This window comes from Canis lupus, chromosome 25, assembly GCF_003254725.2.
Source record: "Canis lupus dingo isolate Sandy chromosome 25, ASM325472v2, whole genome shotgun sequence".
Classification (NCBI taxonomy): domain Eukaryota; kingdom Metazoa; phylum Chordata; class Mammalia; order Carnivora; family Canidae; genus Canis; species Canis lupus.
The window spans coordinates 17,135,309-17,158,527 of NC_064267.1; the positions used below are offsets into that span (position 1 = coordinate 17,135,309).

The following is a 23,219-nucleotide window of genomic DNA, read 5'->3' on the forward strand; positions in this document are numbered from 1 at the left end:
AACTTGGTCTGGAAGAGAAGAGCAGCCAGTCTTCCCACATATTGGATAGACTTCAAGAGCCAGGATTGGCTTGGAGCCCAGTAGGAGAAATCTGTTTGTCCAGAATCACATATAAGCTGTTCGTGCTTCAGCTTCAATGGCTGGTTTATCTTTTGGCCAGCTTGATGCCCAGGCCTGACACAGGCTAGTCCTTCATAAATTCAGTCTCACATAGCACATAAGTTTGGTGGCATACGGTTCTTCGTAGAGTTGAATCAGCTATCCACTTGCCCTTTCCAAGCGTGTATACACCGGGTGCTGGAGACCAAGGACAGGTACCAGTGTCTTTGATGAAAGCACGCACATCTTGGGGTAAAGTTTTCTTTTGCTCACTAATGACAGGTTTCCATGCTTTGTTCACAGGCCATTGGTCCTGCCATCTGTCTTGCTATGATTTTTCTTCTTCAGGCATCATGAGTTGAAGCAGAAATTGAATCTTTTCCTTTATGGAGACTTTTCCCTCTAGTCATGCTGCTGTAGGCAGCCAAAGACAAACGGCAGGTGGCCTTTTGTCTAACTTAACTTTAGTATCTATCTTATCTCTGTTCCGTCAGCAACACTGGAAGTTCAGGGTTAAGTTTACAGATGAACTCCTATGCTTTGGCAAACCCTTGCTTCTGGACCCTTGTCCTGACCTCTGAACCTATCTGGAAAGGAAGAGAAAGCCACAGGAGAAAGCCTGAGATTGGTGCAGAATCCTGGCCAGCCTGAGCCCTACCCAACAGGGGGAGCTGAGAAGGCTGGCTTGGGTCTTTTAGCATCTGTTCAATTATCCACTCTGTCAAGGTCGGGTTGTATTCTAAGTTTTCTCTGTAAAAGTTTTCTCCCTATTTCTCTTGAGAAGTTTCTCTGATCTTGTCTTCTCTACCAGAAAGGTTGTTGATCTGTCTTCTACCTGCACTCAGCCCCACCCTCATCCAAGGATGCCACCTGGCATGCTTCAGCTCATTCTTTGAAAGTGTGTGCTCTGACTTAGGGATAGGTTTTCTTTTGTGCTAGGAAGGCATGGACCTCTGCCTGCTTGAGAAGTCAAACTCTCTGGTTTATCAGTTACCAGAATTTTCCCTAGAATTCTGTCTTCTGGGGCCAACATCTTTGCTTCCTGCGGATTGCACCATTTCTGTGCTGTCTGCCAAAGGCTTCTTGCTTCCCTAAGCACTCAGAACACTGGAAGTGCAGATCTGGATTTCTTTCATAGTTTCCTTAGGCAGTACAGATTGTTTTAGAGACTCGGTAAAAGTGAGGCACATGATAACTCCCCTGTGTATGCTTTTTCTTTTTTGTTTTTTTTGTTTTGTTTTGTTTTGTTTTAATTGTACCAGCCAAATTTTAGAGTATACTCGTTGTTTTTGTTTTTTTTTTTTTAAGATTTTATTTATTCATTCATGAGAGACACAGAGAGAGAGAGGCAGAGACACAGGCAGAGGGAGAAACAGGCTCCATGCAAGGAGCCCTATGTGGGACTTGACCCTGGGACTCCAGGATCACTCCCTGGGCCGAAGGCAGGCGCTAAACTGCTGAGCCACCCAGAGATCCCCTATACTTGTTCTTCTTAAAACCAGGGATGTCTTGTTGGGTGGAGGAGGTGCTCTGGAAAGGGCCAGAGCAGATTCTGCCTTGTGAAGCTCTTTTGCAATCTCTGTTGGGCTTTGGCTCTCACTCCTTGGATCAGGATGCTGCTGGATTGTTCCCTGGTGCTGCTGGAGCCCAAGGGCTTCCTGCCAGAGCACAGGGGTACCTGCAGGTTGCAGGCTGGATTGTTCCCTGGTGCTGCTGGAGCCCAACGGCTTCCTGCCAGAGCACAGGGGTACCTGCAGGTTGCAGGCTGGGGCCGGGAAGCCCAGTACAGTGCTGGTTTCCTAAGCCCAGACAGTGGGCTGTATGCACACATGTATGTGTGCCTATGCACACATATGGTTGGGACCTAGGAGTTCTCCCCCAGCAGACACTGACAGTGAACAGACGTGCTGTGAAAGATTAATTTGCCCAGGGGTGCCTGTCTGGCTCAATTGGTTGAGCATACAACTCTTGATCTCAGGGTTGTGAGTTCAAGCCCTATGTTGGACATACAGCTCACTTAAGAGAAAAAAAAAAAGGATTCATTCACCTATTCTTTCCTGAAGCACTGTAAAGTGTTTTGTATTTTTATTTTTCTATTACTTTCATTACTGAAAAAAATAGTTTATTTTTCTCAAAAGAGATTGGACCTAAGTTATAACAAGTCATACCCAAGAGTTTGTTACTCCTTTAAGAGAACAAAAACATTTAGAGATATAATAATAATAATTTTGTAGTCCAATATTAACCCAACCAAGTATTTATTTGGGGGCCTACAGAGTTGCAAGTAAAAAGGCAGTACTTACTGTTGAATATGCAGCCAAATTTTTATAACTAAATGCAGAGTTTAAGATAAATAGGTGAACATACTTTTTCAGAGTATACACTGCAGAAAAAGAAGTCAATCATCAGTTATCTATTGTGTAACAAACCATCCTGGAACTTTTGGTGACTGAAAAATAACAATAATTTATTATTTATGATGATCCTCTGGTTGGCTGGCCTCTCCTGGATAGTTCTGCTCCACGTGGTGTCTGCTGGGGTTCCTTGTAGCTCATTCCCCTGGGAGCTCAGCTGGGGCTTGAGCATCCAAGATGGCACACCCCATATGCAGAACTACAGCAGGCAGGGCAGCCTGGGACTGCTGAGGCTGGCTGGGTTTCTCTCTAGTCACACAGAGCCCAGAAGCATAGACAGAAGCATAGAAGGTATTTTTATGGCTGTATTAGTATGTTCTGGGTAAAACATTAATTAAAATTAATGTAATCCTTCTATCATTGTATATTTAAGCTCCTTGTCCAACTCCCATCCTATCCCCCTTCTACTTAAGGGGCCAATTTATTTTACCTATTTCTGACAACTCTTTGTACACATTGAATTTAAAAATATTTTTATAATATTCTTTTAAGTTAACCGAAAAAATGGGCAGCCCGGGTGGCTCAGCGGTTTAGTGCCGCCTTTGGCCCAGGGAGTGATCCTGGAGTCCCGGGATTGAGTCCCGTGTCGGCCTCCCTGCGAGGAGCCTGCCTCTCCCTCTGCCTGTGTCTGTGCCTCTCTCTCTCTCTCTCTCTCTCTCTCTCTCATGAATAAATAAAACCTTTTTAAAAATTATAAATTAGCCCAAAAGGGACACCTGGCTAGCTCAGTCCATATAGAGCATGAGACTTTTGATCTCTCGGGGCCATGAGTTCAAGCCTCATGTTGGTGGTAGAGATTACTTTAAAAAAAAAAAATAGCCTGAGAATAAATCGGAAGAAGTAAAATTATTAAATGAGGATACAAACAAATTTTGTAACTATTGATACTTAATAATAAACACTCATCTCAAAGGAGTATTATAGTTTATATTGCCACCAAAAATATGAAACTGTTTATTAGTGTTTCTTTGATCACTGGCAAGGTTGAAAATTTTTCATATTTAATTTTAGGCCAAATTTATTCTTTATTCCCTTACCTGCAGGTTACTTTAAGAAATTTTTTTTCCTCAAAAGTGCCGAGTGGTCACTCTACCCAGAGCCACTTGCGTAAATAAAGTACCGGTGCAGTGGCTTTTTCCTGTTGAAGTTTCTATGAGCTGCACTAATGTGCAGTAGTAATTAATTTTCTTTTCTTGTACACACACATTTAAAATTCAGAGGTTGCTTCTGTTTATTCCTCACTTTATTTTTCCAGCCATAGAGCACATGCACGCAAGCTTTTACAAGCCCACGCAGAATGCTCTTCATTCTCTTTGGGAGCTGTGTATAATGGTAGGAGGCTGGGTCTGCCGGGTTGGTCCTCCCCGAGGCCTGTGTTTCTGATTGAGGCTTGACAAACTGGTGGCAAGATGCACTGAGACACTAGGTTCTACTTTGTTTCCAAAATAACTCCTGGAAGCATCTGGTTGAGGAGATGCAGCGCAGCAGCGGACCTGGTGCCTGTACCCACGTGTTCCATGGTGATGCCTCTGGCCACTCCCGGGAGTGGTGGGAGCGTTACTGTGCTCCCTGGCCACTGACTGCAGGTACCCTGAGGAAATACCGTGATACTCAGTTCTGCTCTCCATCTTGATAGTGGTCTCTTCAGGAAATCAGGTCTTCTGGATCACTTTCCTTTTTAAGGTGAAGAAGAATAGTTCCCAGTTTCAAAGCTGGCTGTGCGGTCTTCTTTTTCCTTGACAGGTGAAAAAAATGCCTGTTGATTGGGGGGGAGAGGGGAGCATTTGAGTCCCAGGATAGCAGTGCTCAGGTGGCTATTAGGTCTTGGCCAGAGATGGGGTCTCCAACAAGGGGTGGCCAGAGACTTCCTCCATTCCAACTTTGAACTAAAATGGAGAGTTTGTATTGAGAAGGCCTGCAATGCAGGCCACACAGACCCAACGAGGCCCAAGTTCTACATTTCTAGTTTTTCAGCCAAAATTCATAATTGGAATGTGAAAATGTTGGGATTTGGCTTTACTCACAAATGAAAAATGCTTCCTTACCAGGAAGGGGCTGGGGGAGGGACCTCCATGGGAAATTCCTTCCTTCATACATAATAACTCTTCACTGCATTTCAATTACTCTCGGCCCTGCGTCGATGCCCGTAAAATAATTGAGCTGTACAGAGTGTGTGAACCCAGCTTTTGTCTCCCTATGAGCCAGGAGTCAGAAATAGTAGGCGTGTGACTAGGTTTGCTGCAGCTCTTCCCTGTAGGGCCTGTGAGTGGTGGTGAAAACACAGCCATTTGAGAGTGGCCAGGTCAGGAGAGCAGAGGCAGGTGGGACACAGACCTGGCCCAACCACACAGCCTTTGCCCCGGGCTGGGGGCAGAGGTGGTGCCCAGTGCCCATGCACCTGCGGCCAAGGAACAGCAGAACTGATTGCTGGTCCTCCTCATGCTGTTTGGTGGGCTTCCTGCCATGTCCGTGGGTTTCAGGGCTGGCAGGCCAGCTTTGGGGGACCTGCGGCAACTGGAGAACTGGTTGCTGGACGAGGCAGAGGGGAGGTTAGATGGATGATGGACCTGCAGCGGAGGCATTGGCTGATCCCAGTGGACACTCTGGAATTGGGGTGTGGGGAAGCCCAAGAATCTGCCAGGGCAGAGGGAGGGCAGTTTGGCTACGTGCCCCACACCTTATCCACTTGGCCATTTTGTTAAACTGCATCACTGCAGTCTCTTTCATATGAGATGAGATATAGGAAAATCTCATTTTCCAGAATTCATTTTAGCCAGAACCAGTTGTAAGTTATCAATAGTTTGTCAATAAAATGTGAAAGGAGAAATCTCTTGGGAGAGATACCAATGGTGGAATGCTCTTGCCTTCAGAGCATCCAGAATCTTTTACCACTCTAGTCTAGGTAAAGCTTAGAAAAAAATGCTTCTAGATTAGATGTGAGATATGAAGGAAATCTCAAAGTCAAGATGCTGCCAAGGTTGGGAGAATGGCATGGTTGTTTACTGAATGGGAAGACTAAAGAGGTAGGTCCGGTTTGCACAGATGCCATCATTGTAGTAGGTGGCACGGAGCAGTCACCGAGGAAGTGAGTTTGAACCTGGAGGCGTCTTGTACGACTTTAGCATGCCTGGTAGAGTGACTTCAGCTCCAGCATGGTGGCTTTCTGGAAGAGAAGGCAGGCTTGCGGGGATCCCTGGGTGGCTCAGTGGTTTAGCGCCACCTTCAGCCCAGGGTGTGATCCTAGAGACCTAGGATCGGGTCCCACATCAGGCTCCCTGCATGGAGCCTGCTTCTCCCTCTGCCTGTGTCTCTGCCCCCCCCCCCCCCCTCTCTCTCTCTCTCTCTCTCTCTCATGAATAAATAAATAAATAAAACCTTAAAAAAAAAAAAAAGAAGAAGAAGGCTGGCTTGCAGACATGGTACCTTTAGTCCCTACTAGAAAAGCCTAACTTTTGTGTGAGACAGTAAGCAATCCTAACTGAAGCTTTCTGGAGTGCTTTAGAATTTAATTGTATGTGACATTTTCTTGGTGCATGTTGCTAGGTGACATAAATGTATCAAAGTCTTGTTAACCTTCTGTACCGCCCAGGTTTAGACTGTTAATACTTTGTAAAGGGTAAGCAATTTAAGAGGCACACAGTAGGACAGTTCAAGATTTCATGAACTTCTATAGAAAAGGCTCTCCTGAAGAATAGCCCAGGTATGCAAATTAGGTAGGGTAATAGAGTAAAACTTGGGGAAATCAAACTTAGTTTGATTTTTGTGTTAAACATTGGTGTTTTACATTCCCTACAGCCTGTATTTGGGTACAGCTCTGGCTTGTGCTTTCTCTCCACTTCCCCACAGGCAGGAGGCAGCCTGCCCAGAGAACCGGGAGCACCTCCTGGCCGCCACCCCACTTGTAGTTCTTTCCTCCTTTGTTGATCTGAGTCTCATTTGGTCATTCCATCCACTTAGCCAGCACTTTCTAGTGTCAGACACTAGAACAGATACCTGACTCTCCTTCCCCTTTCACAGGGGCCACATGCTTGCTTTAGGGCAGGACTGCCTGACCTTGTGCACATCTCAGCACCCATGGAAGATAGTAATATTTATGGGGCAGCCCTAGGTGAACTGGAAGAGATTGGAGGTGTCCGTTGAGACTTGGTGAAAGAACCCATGACATTTCTCTTTAGAAGTATGGTAAAAAGGATAAAGTCCTTTAGATGAAATATTGACCCTGTATAAGACCTACAAATATAATCTTTACGTTTGTCACCAGAGATGCTTAAATACTTCTGTAGCTGTAAGAGCAGACCCTTAAATGATGCTGTTTTGAAACATGTCATGGTCTTTTAATCTGCGGAGCAGTACTATTCACCTTATTTCGCAGGGAGAGAAACAAATGCTCCAAGTAGGCAAGTAATTGGCTGAAGGTCACACAGCTGCTGTGTGACAAGGGGCAGGGTGAAGCCAGGCACTTGGCTCCATGCCCCACGCCAAGGCTCTGCCACCCTGCAGCCTCTTCTGGAGCGGGTTTTTTTTTTTTTAATTTATTATTTATGATAGTCACACAGAGAGAGAGAGAGAGAGAGAGAGAGGCAGAGACATCGGCAGAGGTAGAAGCAGGCTCCATGCACCGGGAGCCCGACGTGGGATTCGATCCCGGGTCCCCAGGATCACCCCCCTGACCGAAGGCTGGGAGTCCGCACTTCCCTGCCGATGGGCGGGTGCCGAAGCAGTGAGCATGGCTGGCGGGTCACCCCAGGGAGACGGAGACGGTGGTGGTGGTGGTGCAGAGCCAGCGCGTGCTGGTTAGGGTCAGCTCCCCAAGGGCGCAGTGTTTAAATGGGCGCCGGAAGCTCCGGGGCGATCCTGATAAGATGCGGCCTTATACCATGTTTTTCTGGAGCTGTTGAGAGTTCTCTGCAGACATGACCTCATCGCATAGCGCCGCCCTGAGGCGGGGAGGCTGAAGCGTTACCTCCGCCTGCAGGTGAGGCATCACCGTGTTGGCTCGTGCGCCTCCCTCTCAACAGCCCCACGGCACTTTACACGCCTGCTCGCTTTCAAACACCAGCCCTGTTCTTACTCCCAGGTCTCCGTCTGCCTCCAAAGCTGCCTCTTCCGGCCCCGCCACGGCCCCCAGGCAGCCTGACCGTGCCCCCCCCACCCCCCGCCCGCGCACCTAGGCGTGTGTGTGTGTGTGTGTGTGTGTGTGTGTGTGTGTGTGTCCCGCCCGCACCGCTTGCTCTCTTGGCGTCAGCAGGAGTATAGGCACGTGTGCTTTGTCCTGCCACAAGGCGGGAATCGCTGGGAATGGAAAGCTTGGCTGGAGTATGCTGTCACCAGGGGGGTAGTGAGCGCTGAAGTCACTTGTGCTGTCGTGGCCAGCGGCCAGGTATAGCCTCAGGTACTGTGGGCTGCAGGCCCCAGGATGTGCGCCCGGACCTGGAGGAGGAGACAGATGGACCGACGCACATGTTGGTCTGATAAAGGTCCTGGGGGTGTGATATGCCTGGCCGAGGGCCATTGGGAGCACAGTGGTCTGTTGGGAGTCAGCCTGGAAAGGCGCTGGGCTGGGAAGGGCTGGGCTGGACTCACTCTGAGTCGGGGACAAAGTACTGTTTCCCCAGAGTGGCCCTGTGCTAGCGCAGCCACAGTCTGCCTGTCCAGAAATACCCCGAGCTTTCTTCTTGTCATTCTGAGGTCTTCCCACACCCTCACCGGAAGGTGAGGTGTCTGAGCCCCGAGATTCCTTTTGCCATGCTTTCCCTTTTCCTCTCTCCTGTCTGAGCCCCGAGATTCCCTTTGCCATGCTTTCCCATCCCTTAAGCCCTCGGAACCCTTCTCATCTCCTGTCACCACCCCTACTGCATTGTTTCTTCCTCCCCACTGGCCTGCCCTCCCCGTTCACAGTGCTGTGTTCCCTTCCATACATGCCCCATTTGCTGCCTCGACATGGCTGTTCTGTCCTTGCCTCCAGGAGGCTGGGCTCTGAGGCTTTCTCTCCCCTCCGCCACCCGTCCCATTTGCCCACAGCTCTGCTGAGCCAACCAGCAGGTGCTGTGTCCCCTCCTGTCTACTGTCTACTCTGGCCTGTTTTATCTCTCCGACTTGAGAATCTGCTTATTGTCTCTCTGCCCCAAACTGATCTCATTGCCCCATATCCCCTGTTGAAAAGCCTCCATAACTGCTTTCAACTAGGAGCAGGCCTGGGCACAGTCTGGCCCCAGCCCGAGCCCCCCTCTGCTGTCTCTAATGCCCCTTCTCGGTGCCTGCCACTCTGCCCGTTCTCTGCCCCCTGTCCTATACTCCGACGGTTCCACCTACCAAGAATACCTTTTCTCTCCTGGGCTCTCTGTCTACCCAAATTCTGTCTGTTCTTGAGGGGTCATCTGTGTCTCTGTCTCCTCCACAAACAGTCCCTGATGCCCTCTCTCTCAGCAGAAGGAGTCCATCTCCTCTGACCCTCGGCTGCTGTGTCTCCCATGGTGGCTAGTCGCCAGCTTCTGTCTCTTGTTCATCCCACAGGCAGTTTTAGGGGGCTTGTCCTGTGCTGGGTCCTGCTCCAAGGGCTCCTTTGGGGCCTGTCTTCTCTTCTATTAGATCAGGAGCCCATGTGCAAGTTCCCAGCTACTGTAGCCAGCACAGGGCACTGGAAACAGTAGGCATCCAGCAAGCTCTTTATTATCGACCCTGCTCCCTCCCCTCCTCTAGGGGGCACGAGGGGGGGCCACTCCTTCTCTGTCTCCTTCTCCCAGTTAGCCTGGGGGTCAGCTGGGGTTAAAGCTAGGGTCTCGGACTTTAACCGTTGTTCAACCGTTGTTCACATTAAACTGTTCTAGTTTTAGGTTTACTCCCAAAGCAGGATTTTTTTTTGGGGGGTGGGGGGGTTATCACATTGGTTCTTTTATTTTTTATTTTTTAAATAAAATTTTTTTTATTGGTATTCAATTTGCCAACATACAGAATAACACCCAGTGCTCATCCCGTCAAGTGCCCACCTCAGTGCCCGTCACCCAGTCTCCCCCAATCCCAAAGCAGGATTTATCAGTCCAATCACAGAAGTTTTCTAAGGAGAAGCAGAACTTAGGATTCTTTCAGGTCCACCCATCAAAATTCCTGTGTGTTTGTGACATACAATAAATAGCCTATGGGTTAATGTGTGTTAGGCTTTTGTCATGAAGCACCTGAGGACATGTGGCCAACTGTGCTCGTTCTGAGACTTGTCTGCGGCACGTCACAGACCCCAGCAGGCACAGAGGCAGATATCACAACAGTTCTGAGCAGGGTGAGAATAGAAGTCCCTGCATGGCTTTGTGTCAAGATGACACACATTGAGACTTCCCATTCATCTGTGTGCTTTCCTCCCAGGAGATGGCAGGCAGGGCCCTCAAGCAGACTGGCAGCCGGAGCATCGAGGCCGCCCTGGAGTACATCAGCAAGATGGGCTACCTGGACCCCAGGAATGAGCAGATAGTGCGAGTCATTAAGCAGACCTCCCCAGGTGAGCTCAGACCTGCTGCACTGTGGGTGAAGACGGTTTGCAGGAAGTGAGGTCCAGTGTGGCCCTGGTCAGTGCATTATCTGTTGGCACTCACTGCCCTTACTGGTGAGCTGGGCCTGCCCTGCTCTGCATTTGGGCCCTGAAAAGAGAGGCAACAGGTGGCAAATCATGGGAATTACCTGGGTCCTGAAATAGCCTCTGGTACTTTCTGGGGGGCGGGGGTTGTATACATATTTTTTTTTATGGAGTTTGAAGAACTCACTGGATAGTAAAGTTAGGCAACCTAGCAGAGAGTGAGTTTTAAAATGTTCTTTTTACTTTCTCTTGGGCCTGCGAGGGAGTCTTTGAAAAGGGAGGTTTATTTCCTTGATTTTTTTTTTTAAGATTTTAAAAAAGATTTTATCTATTTGAGAGAGAGTGAGTACAGCAGGAGGAGGAGGGAGAAGCAGACTCCCTACTGAGCAGGGAGCCCAGTGCAGGGATAATCCTGGGACCCTGGGACCATGACTGGGGCCATGACTGGGGCCAAACGAAGTTGCTTAACCGACCGAGCCACCCAGGTGCCCCTATTTCATTGACTTTAAAATACAGTGATTTCTCACACTGTAGCCTCAGAGCAGGCTGGAAGACGTCTCTCCAGCCTGGAGGCCGTAGGCAGTGGCCTAGACAACCCCTCAGTATCCCCTGGGAAGGGCCAGAGGCACCAGCACCAAATGCTCTGCCTCATTGGCTGTCAGTGAATGTTCCTTTTTGAGGATAGAGCAAATGGGAGGGACAATTTTTGGTACCTGAGGTCCCTGGGCATGATAAGGGATTTAGGATAGTTAGCAAAAAGGGCTTTCCTTATTTTGTCTTTGATCTTTGATAAAACTCCCTTCCTCTGTTGAGTGAGAAATTGTATCTTTGTTAAGAGGGCACAAACTCTTGTTTTCTTGTTGATAGAAGACCCTTAAACCCTTGCCTGCCGGCTATCCCTGTCAAGATTCTTAGAGTCCCAGAGTCTGTCTTGGGGCAGAGCCCCAAAGGGAAATGCAGGCCCAAATCTGTTATGATTTTCTTCTACATTTGCCTCTGATGTGTATTCATTGATGCATCTTCTTAGCCCAGGAAGACAGTCATTGTTTGTCTGTGCTTCTGCACTAGTTGATGTCTGTAGAGGTTCTCGGCTCTGCCAGGTATCCCTGTGAGGGACCTCGGGGGGCAGGGCAGAGCCTGTGACCCAGAAGTTCCCCAGGATCTGCCCACAGCAGAGTTCAGCCTTTGTCAAAGGGCCTTCCAGAGGGCCTGGGCTCATGGAAGAGCCTGCAGCAGGGCCAGCCCCAAGGACACTGCCGGCAGGCGGGGCCAGTCTGCAAGAGGCAGACCAGCTGCACAGGCTCCCCACTAATGCCATGTCCCTCTTCTGTTCTCTGCAGGAAAGGGAACCGTACCAGCCTCTGTACCACGGAGGCCAAGCTTTGAAGGAACAGGTGACCCTTTCCCACCCTACCATCAGATGAGTGCGGCAGCCTACGAGGGTGGCAGCACACTGGAGGAGGTGCCTCGCCAGTACATGGACTTTCTCTTCACTGGAAGCACTCACAGTGTGCCCAGTGGCCATCAGCACCAGCCCAAAGGCTATGCCGCAAACATGGAGGCCGCGGGCATGAGCTTCCCAGTGGCTGGCCCTGGGGGCCAAGCCCTCCCGCTGCAAGGCCCCCACTACAGGCCACACCTGCTGGTGCCTGGGGAGCCGCTGGGCTATGGCATCCAGCGCAGCCCCTCCTTCCAAAACAAGGAGGCCGGAGCTTATGCAAACTTGGCTGCCAAGGGCCCAGGTGGGCAGCCTGGGGCTGGCCATGCGTTCCCGCCCACGGGAACACCGACAGGTCTGTATATGCCCCACACGCACCACAAGCAGGCCCACCAGGTGCACATGCTGGGCTCCAGGGGCCAGGTGTTCACCAGCGACAGCCCCCCCCAGAGTCTGATGACACCCTCCAGAAACAGCCTCAACGTGGACCTATATGACCTGAGCAGCCCTCCTGTCCAGCAGTGGCAGTCCTCTACCCTGTCCCGCCGTGACTCTCTTCAGAAGCCAGGCCTGGAGGCACCAGCCCGCCAGCACGTGGCATTCCTGCCTGAAGGCCCTGTCCCTAGCAGAACCAACTCCTTCAACAACCACCAGCAGCCAGTGGCTGTGCCCATCCGGGCGGGAGTGCCCAGCAAGACAGAGCCGTCCATGCCCTCCCCCAACACCATCACAGCTGTGACAGCCGCCCACATCCTGCACCCAGTGAAGAGTGTGAGGGTGATGCGGCCCGAGCCTCAGACGGCTGTGGGGCCCTCCCACCCAGCCTGGGTGCCAGCGCCCACCCCCTCTGGAGCCGAGGGTCTGGACGCCAAGGATGAGCACCCTCTGCCCCTGGGGGGCGCCAGTGCGTACCCGCTGGATGTTGACTATGGCAGCCCAGACCTGAGGTGCCCACCCCCGCCCTACCCCAAACACCTGCTACTCCGCAGTAAGTCCGAACAGTACGATGTGGACAGCCTGTGCGCGGGCCTGGAGCAGAGCCTCCGTGGGAGCCAGGCTGCAGAGCCTGCCGACAAGACTGACAAGAGCCACAAGAGCGCCAAAGGGGACAAAGCAGGGAAGGATAAAAAGCAGATTCAGACCTCTCCTGTTCCTGTTCGGAAAAACAGCAGAGATGAAGAGAAGAGGGAGTCCCGCATCAAGAGCTACTCCCCATACGCGTTTAAGTTCTTCATGGAGCAGCACGTGGAAAACGTCATAAAAACCTACCAGCAGAAGGTCAACCGAAGGTTGCAGCTGGAGCAGGAAATGGCAAAAGTAATTTCTCATTATGTCCTTATCATTGAGCCCTGGTTCTTTCCTAAAGTGGTAATGGGAATTACAGCAGAATCCCATTTCTGTTTCTGCTTTATGCACCTTTATTACAAACAATTAGTCTCACGGGGCGATGGTGGGTTATAGGCGAACAGCTTGGCAATGTCACAGATGTTGCTGGATCTGTTGCACGTTCACACTGACTCTGCAGGTGAGCAGTGAACACTGTGCATGATTCCCCCAACAGGCAGATTGCCAGATCGATTTTTAGGGTCAGTCCTTATTTATTAACAAAATTTGTCAAATTTTAGTAACTGGTACTTAAACACTTTGAAAGGGTAGAAACAAAGTTTGAGATTTTATAAATTGAAATTGTGGGATTTATAAAGAAAAATATATCTGGTAACAATCTATTTATCCTTTAATTCTATAATTAACAAATATTTTTTTTTAAGATTTTATTTATTTGGGAGAGGGACAGAGGGAGCACAGCAGGGGGAGAGGCAAAAGCCAGAGGGAAAGGGAGAAGCAGACTCCCCACTGAGCAGGGAGCCCAATGCATGACTCCATCTCAGGACCCGGAGATCATGACCTGAGCCCAAGGCAGATGCTTAACCGACAGCCTCCCAGACACCCAGCAAATACATATATATGTTTTAATATTTTATTTATTTATTCATGAGAGACACTGAGACAGAGAAGCAGAGACATAGGCAGAGAGAGAAGCAGACTTTGTGCAGGGAGCCTGATGTAGGACTGGATCCCGGGACTCCAGGATAATGCCCTGAGCCGAAGGCAGATGCTCAACCACTGAGCCACCCAGGCGTCCCTCAGCAAATATTTTAAATGTACCTTAGTTGACAGTAATCTGCTAGAGAAGGTTATTAAGGAAATGATTTAAATTAAAATGTTACAGTAAATTGAAATCACACAAAGTCAATCATTGCAAATTCTAAAAATCTGTGCTCTTACTTTCTGCTCTCCCATTTTCATTGATTTTTCTTTGTTCCCATTTTCCTTGAGCTATTCAATTATTAGATTGCTCTTAGAGTTCCAGGAACTTTGTGGTCCCCTTTTCAAAAATTTTTATTTATAGAGGTTTCCTTTAGAGCCTAAAAAGGAAGTAATTTCACCTGTTTTATCTTCCCTTTAGATTCCAGATGTGTGTCTACATAAGCATATAAAGAACAAACCAGTTGCTTGTTAGTATACTGGACCTATTCAGTGTTCTTAAATATGAAAATTAAGTTAGGACTGTCTCAGTTCTAGGGTCTCCCGCCCCACCTGTTTCCTATCATGTGACCAATAATGTGACTTCCTTGTTTTCCTTCTCCACAGGCTGGACTTTGTGAAGCTGAGCAGGAACAGATGAGAAAGATCCTCTACCAGAAGGAGTCTAATTACAACAGGCTGAAGAGGGCCAAAATGGACAAGTCCATGTTTGTGAAAATCAAAACCCTGGGGATCGGTGCCTTTGGAGAAGTGTGCCTTGCTTGTAAGGTGGACACTCATGCCCTATATGCCATGAAGACCCTGAGGAAGAAGGATGTCCTGAACCGAAATCAGGTGGCCCATGTCAAGGCTGAGAGGGACATCCTGGCCGAGGCGGACAATGAGTGGGTAGTCAAACTCTACTACTCCTTCCAAGACAAGGACAGCCTGTACTTTGTGATGGACTACATCCCAGGGGGGGATATGATGAGCCTGCTGATCCGGATGGAGGTATTCCCTGAGCACCTGGCCCGGTTCTACATTGCAGAGTTGACTCTGGCCATTGAGAGTGTCCATAAAATGGGCTTCATCCACCGAGACATCAAGCCAGACAACATTTTGATAGATCTTGATGGTCACATCAAACTGACAGATTTTGGCCTCTGCACTGGGTTCAGATGGACTCACAATTCCAAATACTACCAGAAAGGTATTGTCTCAGACGTGCCACATCCACTTTTTCTTTTTTTTTAAGATTTTATTTATTCATGAGAGACACACAGAAAGGTAGAGGGATAAGCAGGCTCCATGCCGGAAGCCCGATGTGGGACACAATCCTGGGTCTCCAGGATCACACCCTGGGCTGAAGGTGGCGCTAACCTGCTGAGCCACCGGGGCTGCCCGCCACATCCACTTTCTACATCTAGACATAACTGAACTAAGGCAATGCTTTCCCATCCTGGTGGCTCCTGATCATTTTGAAATTATCTGTTTTCCATTATTCTATAATTTGATATGACATCCTTTTCTTCCTGAAGGAGATGCAAGTTATATTATAGTATTTTTAGGACAGTAGGCTGTGGGGTGTGGACCTTGGTTGGGAACCATCGCTCTGCCCTTATAAAATGAGCCTTAAAAACTAAGCCTTACAACCTCCCAAGAGTCCTCTTCTTATAGCTAATGTGATTTTTTTCTATAGGTATCTCTAAGTGTAGGTATAGGTTAACACCATCTTTTGCAGTCCTCCTGGCCATTATCTTATTTATGGCTTAATTTCTTGAAATAGTCATTTTAATACCATGGCTCAGCCTTTTATTTTATTTAAAAAAAATTTTTTTTTAATGTAATCTCTACACCCAATGTGGGGCTTGAACTCAACCCTGAGATTAAGAGTTGCATGCTCCATCAACCGAGCCTCATGCTTCTATTTTTCAACTCAAAACTAATCCTAATTTAATTCATTCCCATTAATGCCATTCATTCTGGCATTAAAGTCACTTTTGTTTATATTTTTTAATTCCTCTCATGCTTTTCCACGCTCATCTTGAAACATGTCTTGTCAGACAGGTAGTAGACTTTGGCCCGCATGCTATGCACGATATTGCCACAGTTACCTGAGCTTTGCTCCCTCAGCATCACACTATCACCCTGCACAGCACCCAACTCCTGTCATTGCTTCATCCGTTGTTCGTAGTGTTTGTGTTACCTCATGGATTGAGTCTACAGAGCAGTTGGGGAGGATTCTTTCTCTTAACATGTCAGGAGCTGAACTGAATTACTTTCCCCTTTGAAATTGTGGATTTGTTGCATTGTTGAATAGTGGAAATTCATTTTTTTATTCCCTTCTTCACTGCCCCTGATTCCTGGATGAAAGGGAGCCACATCAGACAGGATAGCATGGAGCCGAGTGACCTCTGGGACGACGTGTCTAATTGTCGATGTGGAGACAGGCTGAAGACCCTGGAGCAGAGAGCCAGGAAGCAGCACCAGAGGTGCCTGGCTCACTCCCTGGTTGGGACCCCAAATTACATCGCACCGGAAGTGCTCCTCCGAAAAGGTGCGTGCTTCCAGCCACAGCCAGCTGCCCAACTGGCAGCCATCTTCACTTCAAACCTGAGCCAGATGACCTCTAAGAGTCTCTCCAGCTCCAGCTGTCTGAGACTCTGAATGTTCTCATTGTATTTTTGTACTTGTGGAAGCCCAAGAGTGAAATTATTTCCCTAACAAACAAGCCTCCAATGTATCTCATGTCTTTTGCAACTGCCCTTGCTTCCAGGGTGAAAGAGGACATACACCATTAGACGTGTCTTGCTAGTTCACTCCTTTGGCTGGGAAGTGTTAGGTTGGGGTGTAGGGTTGGGCTTTCTATCTAGAACCCAAGAGAATCTCTCCACATTGCTTTGACAGACACATCTCTCAGAGCACAGGGACACTACTCAGTCTCCTAAGCCATACACGTCCAGGATCCCGCTTTGACTCTTCCTTGCCTGAGTTCCTAGCTGCTTATACCAGCTGGTTATGGTTATATTCAGCTGGTTATGAAGTATGACAGGACATAAGTATTGTTTCCCTCCAGTTCTCCCCCTGTTGTTCCAGAAGTGCTGGAAGGTGAGATTTGGGGGCAGTGGTGTACATGCAACTACAAGCATTCAGTAGAATTAGTCTCCTGTGTGGATGCTCTGTTTTATCAAATACGACATTTGATTGAGTACGAGAAGAACCTTTCAGGGATCAGTTGCAGGGCTTTTAGTGACAGTATAATAAATCCAGAGATCGGTGGTCTGTCTTTTCACATGTGGTGGTCTGTCTTTTCACATGTGTTGTTTTACTCCAGTTTTCTTTGTCAGCTGTGGAAATCCAAAGCAAAGCACTTAACCACTCAGAGCCACAGGTATAACAATAACTACCTTGAGAGGTTGCTGTGAACATCAGCCTTACCGCACAGGAAAGTCTCATTGTCTCCTTCCTCTCACAGTGGGAGGTGAGAAGTATCTCCAGCACCCTAATGTGTGCAGTCCTGGAACTAGGGATCCAAGTTACCCTGCCACCTCTAGTGCCAGACCAGGGTGGAAGAGCTGGGGGATGGGGTGATGGGAGAACACAGCAAATGCTGCTGGCAGGTCTTAAGGCCCAGTTCAGGCTTAGCCAGGATCAGGTGACATCAAGACTGGAGCATGACTGGGACTAGGATGCAGAGCTCTGAAGGACAAGTGGGAGAAAATTGAAAAATGGGCCTGTTGTACTGCCTTGGTGAGGCTGGCTCGCCTGACCAAGCTGCAGGCGCCCTGCCGCAGCTACCGCACCTTGGGAGCTCCGTGAGGAAGGGCCTGGCTCTCTGAGTGCATCGCAGTAGGTCTTAGGAGACAGTTGTTTTCTTTGCCCTCCTCTTCATACTCCTCAACTTCTTCCAAAACAGACTTAGCAAGCCTCCCAGGGAAGCCCTCAGGACTGGCAGGTAGAGCACTTTCTGGTTTTCAGTTAGTCCTATTTTAGTTTATGTCTTTCAGTTCTTTAAGAACTGAAAATCCCGGTTAGTGATGTTACTAACAATAGGCTTTTAAAAGTAGAAAGTCTTATTATAAAAGCATCCTGTGTTTATTACAGACTAATTGTAGAAAATAAGAGAATACATGAAGACTGTCACCACCCTGGCAGGTGTCCCACCCAGCCTGCTATTCTGAGCCACACGTACAGGGAGGCACATTTTGTGTCGGTTGCTTTCCTTTTACATGACATGTGTGCTGCTTGAACATGCTTTCCCCTTCAACGGCAAATTAGCATTTGAGGATTTTGCAAAACTCTTCTCTGAGAAGAATGCACACCTGTGTGGAATTGAGTGAGACTTTGTCTTTCAGGATACACTCAGCTCTGTGACTGGTGGAGTGTTGGTGTGATTCTCTTCGAGATGCTGGTGGGACAGCCACCCTTTCTGGCCCCTACCCCCACGGAAACCCAACTGAAGGTAGGTACTAACCAGCCCATGCATCTGCTCGCTGCAAACACACTTGGTTTTCTGATGAACCCATGAGTCTCTGGTCAGCATTTGACCTTTAATTCTGAGTAGTGGAAGAGTGTCAGTTGTATGTTTTTAAATCATTATTATTACCTGTATAAAAAGTTTTATTTTAATAAGTAAAGCCACCAAGTTAGACCTGTGTTTTGATATCTATGTATATCTGAAGTTTTACTTGAACCATTGGTCATCCGCCATCTTGAACTATGAACAGGGAGAAGCAGTAAAGGTGGGCCCTATGTCCATTCTCTGCTGCCACACGTGCCTACCTGCAAAAAATACTGAAAACTTTATGAACTGTACTTGAAGAAATCAATTACTTCTTTGGATATTATACTACATTATACACTATATCCATTATTGCTTGCAGATTATCAGCTATGTGATTGGGCTAGTTGCACATTTTTCTAATATTGATTGGAAGTAATCATTTAATAGTAAATAATTAGTTTTGGAGTTATAACCATTATTCTCTGAAATAAATGATTTGATTTCTTAGGAAGGACTGAATTGAGAATTTGATAAAATCTTTGGAACATCTTTGAACAGTGCACTTACCCACCAAAATATGTGTTCACTAAAAATTCTTGAAGTATTCATAAGTCCCAGAGTCCATGTTAGACCCTAAATTAATAATCCCTTATTTAGAAAAATCCTGAATGAAGGCTTAGTTTTCACTCTGGTAACAATAAAAATGAAATTTGACACTATTTCTATCCTAATTGAATTGCCATACCATTCACTAATTTGCTTGTATGATAACTCAATTTTTTATTGTGATAAAATTTACCAGTTTAAACATTTTTAATTTTACAGCTGAGTGGCTTTAAGTGCATTCACAGTGTTGTACGACTGTAACCATAACCTATCTTCGATAGTTTTATCATCCCAAACAGAAACTGGGCTCATCAACAATAGCTCCCCATTCCTCCCACCCCCAGACCTCTCTTTGACTTTTTTCTCTGTGAAGTTGCCTAGTCTAGGTATCCTGTAAAAGTGTAATACCGTATTTGTCCTTTCACCACTGGCTTATTTCACTTTAGCATGTCTTCGAGGTCCATCCATCTTGTAACGTGTCAGAATTTCCTTCCTTTTTAAGGCTGAAGAATATTCCAGTGTATGTGTATAGCACATATATTTATCAAGCATCTGGTGATGAACAATTGGGCTTTTTCTACCTTTTGGTGATTGCGAATAATGCTGCTGTGAACATGAGTACATATACAAGTATCTGTTTGAGTTCCTGCTTTTGTTTTTGGGGTTACATACCCAGAAGTGGAATGGCCAGATCATATGGTCATTCTACATTTAACTTTTATTTTATTTTTTTTTTTTTTTACATTTAACTTTTTGAGGAACCACCAAACTGTTTGCCACAGTGGCTACATGATTTTACATTCCCATCATCAGTGCTTGAGGCTTCCAGTTTCTTCACATGCTCATCAACATTTACTTCATTTGTTGTTGTTGTTGTTTAATAGTAATCATCCTAGTGGGTGTGAGGTGGTATCTCATTGTGGATTTTTTTTTTTTTTTTTTTTAAGATTTTTACTTATTTGTTCACGAGAGATACAGAGAGAGAGGCAGAGACATAGGCAGTGGGAGAAGCAGGCTCCCTGTGGGGAACCCGATGTGGGACTTGATCCCAGGACACTAGGATCATGATATTATATATTCTGGACAGTAATCCCTGATCAGATATATATGCTTTGCAAATATATTCTCCCTTTCTGGGGGTTACCTTTTCACTCTGTTAATAGTGTCCTTTGATGCACAAAAGTTTTAAATTTTGATGAAGTCCGTTTTGTGTATCTTTTGTTTTGTTGCCAGTGCTTTTTGGTACCATATACAAGAAATTTTGCCAAATCCAATGTCATGAATATTTGCCCCTATGTTTTCTTCTGTGGCTTTCACAGTTTTAGATCTACTAAAACAACTACTCAAGTTTGAACCAGCCCTCCCACCCATACCCCACCTGCCTCCATGCCTTACCAATGCCCTGTCACCCCAGCCTGTGGCCTGTTAGCTTGGCCTTGCTTTATCCTGATTCTAAGTATAAATAATAGAGAAGTCTCTTAGGTTTTCTTTTCATAGCAGATGCATTTCATAACAAATGTATTTACTGAACATCCCAATGGCTGCTCTGTGTGGTTGACTGTCATGAATATGAGGCCAGGGCCATTGGTTCAGTCACCTTTATTTTCCTCTGTGAGGTTGTCTTTTTTTTTTTTTTTTTTTTAATAAAACCTCAGTTGACCATCTGTTGGCCATAATAATCACAAAATTCTTTTGCTAAACTCTTTTTCTGATAGAAGAAAATCAGTCTCTTTTGGTCTCTATTTGGCTTCATCACCCCCTGCCTCAGGCTGTGAGCCCTTTACTAAACCACACTGGCCTTTCCTAGCTGCTCAGGTTTGCAACTGCTGCTCCTGGGTTTGTTCTAACTGTTGTCCCGTCATGAAAGTAAAATTATTTGAAAGCCATGTCACCACATACTGTCTCAGAACTGCCCTAAACTGGCCTTAAAATGTGAAAAGAAAGGAAAATTTGGGTTCTGTTGTCTCGTCAGGTGATAAACTGGGAGAACACGCTCCACATTCCAGTCCAGGTGAAGCTGAGCCCCGAGGCCCGGGACCTCATCACCAAACTGTGCTGTGCTGCCGACCACCGGCTAGGGAGGAATGGGGCCGATGACCTGAAGGCCCACCCATTCTTCGGGGCCATTGACTTCTCAAGTGACATCCGGAAGCAGCCGGCCCCGTATGTTCCCAAGATCAGCCACCCCATGGACACCTCAAATTTTGACCCCGTAGATGAAGAAAGCCCTTGGAATGATGCTAGTGAAGATAGCACGAAGGCCTGGGACACGCTCACCTCCCCAAATAATAAACACCCTGAGCACGCATTTTATGAATTCACTTTCCGAAGGTTCTTTGATGACAACGGCTATCCCTTTAGATGCCCAAAGCCTTCAGGAGCAGATGCTTCCCAGGCAGAGGACTCCGATTTGGAAAATTCTGATATGGTGGATCAGACTGAAGGTTGCCAGCCTGTGTACGTGTAGACCGTGAATCGGTATCCCTGACGCTCTGCTTCAGAGGTCCAGGGTGCCAACAGCTGGTTTCCTAACAGGCCTGATGGAGAGTCGATGTCAGCGTTGTTCAAGTTAGTCCATTCATTACTTCACTTGAAGTTCTGGTCTTCACCAAAACCCCCCAAAACAAAAAAGCTTTTTAAAGAAGGACTCAAATCTAGCAGATTCTGGTTGATGGGGTTGGGGGCAGGTATCAATATTGCTTTGAATTGGAAATGGCTTTTGAGGACCTTCACTGCATTAAAACATTATTTTAAAAAGTTTAGTACAGTTTAGAAAGAGCACTTATTTTGTTTATAGCCATTTTTCTTACTAAATTATAGGGATTAACTTTGACAAATCATGCTGCTGTTATTTTCTACATTTGTATTTTATCCATAGCACTTATTCACATTTAGGAAAAGACATAAAAACTGAAGAACATGTGATAAGAAATCTGTGCAATAATGTGTAAAAAAAAAAAAAGATAACACTGTTCTGATATTACTGATATCATTTTATTCACACAATGGTTTTTGTTTTATATTTTTCCCACATTTCAAAATTGTGATATAATGTTAAAAGCTGCTTTTTTTTTTTTTTTTTTTTGCTTTTTGCATATTATAGTATAATAGAAAGTGTGAGCAAGGTGATTACGTGGGTATGATTTCAGATGTCTGATGTGTAGAGAGTACTGCATGAGCAGGGTTTTTCTATTATAAAATTACCATATCTTGCCATTCACAGCAGGTTCTGTGAATATGTTTTTACTGAGTATCTTTAAATGAGATGTTCTAGACAGTTTGCTGATAACGTATCGTGTGGGTGACTTCCTCGCTGTGATTGTATCCCTTATTGTTTTGTTAAAGAAATGCAGATGTGTAACTGAGAAGTGATTTTTGTGTGTGTGTCTGGGGTATGATTGGATTCTTTGGGGGATGATCTTAGACATTTGTCATGTAAGAAACTTGTATACATCAAAAGGGATTAATTTAGCTATGCCAAAAAATTTTAAGTCAATCATAGAACTCTCTATTTCACTGGTCAGTACCCTCTGGTTGGCGTAGCTGATATGTGGAATCCAGTAGCTGCCACCCTACTGCCAACAGACTGCCCGCACTGAAAGGTTTGCGTGACATCATTCCTCCTGTTGTCATAGACAACGGAGGTGTTATTACCATGATGAAATTCAATTCTTTCACTTTTTTTTTTTTTTTTGGTGTGCTTTGAAGTATCAATCTTAACTTGGTTTTAAAAATACAGTTTTCTAATCTTTGTAAAACAGCAAGGATTATTCAAAGTGACATTGGAATAAAAAAACTAATTAAGCCATACATATTTTCTTAGAAGTGTAGATGTACATATAATTACATAGATAAACACACAAAATATTCCTTATTTCAAATTAGTATGATTCCTATTTAAAGTGATTTATATCTGAGTAAAAAGTTCAATTCTTTTTTGCTTTTTAAAAATCTGAAGCATCATATTTTTCATTATATTATTCCACATATTTTTCCTTGAATTTTTTAGCATAATGTATCCATTATTTAGTATATATCTAGGCAACAACACTTATAAGTTTATCAATGTCTAAACTAAAAAAAAAAAAACAAAAAAAAAAACAATTCCTGTGTACTGGTTTACATTTGTATGAATGGCAAATTCTGAAGTCTGCTGTGCTTGTATCGTGACTGTCAGTATTTTCGCTATTTTATAGTAACGCCCCGTTATTTACAGCGCTCTGACATACTTTCATGTGGTAGGTTCTTTCTCAGGAACTCAATTTAACTATTATTTATTGATATATCATTGCCTTTGAAAAGCTTCTACTGGCACAATTTATTATTAAAAGTTTGAATCCAAATCCCTTGGTGTCGTGTTGTCCTGGAATTTGTCATTTCCTGACTTTATCAGTGTGTAGTTTCTCCCTGGTCCATATGCAGCCAGGATTGCCAACTGCAGAGGAGGCGCTATCACCAGAGGGAAGGGGGTGGAGCCTCCCCAGACAGTGTTCTGGCTCAGGAAGGAAGGGATACATGTGGGAAGAAGGAGTTTCCAGATTATACACAAAAAGTCCAGGTGAGGGTGTG

General features: G+C 46.2%; 1 protein-coding gene across 1 annotated transcript in view; it reads left to right on the forward strand.

Moving 5' to 3' along the window:
• Window positions 1-22,993, forward strand: part of LATS2 (large tumor suppressor kinase 2) — a 71,471-nt gene extending 48,478 nt beyond the window's left edge. The window contains exons 3-8 of the mRNA XM_025462737.3: window positions 9,870-10,002; window positions 11,418-12,832; window positions 14,168-14,750; window positions 15,915-16,097; window positions 17,896-18,002; window positions 20,623-22,993. Of these exons, the coding sequence (XP_025318522.2) occupies window positions 9,870-10,002; window positions 11,418-12,832; window positions 14,168-14,750; window positions 15,915-16,097; window positions 17,896-18,002; window positions 20,623-21,117 (2,916 nt within the window). The 3' untranslated portion in view covers window positions 21,118-22,993. The remainder of the gene's footprint in view (window positions 1-9,869; window positions 10,003-11,417; window positions 12,833-14,167; window positions 14,751-15,914; window positions 16,098-17,895; window positions 18,003-20,622) is intronic.
• The last annotated feature ends 226 nt before the right edge of the window (window positions 22,994-23,219 follow it).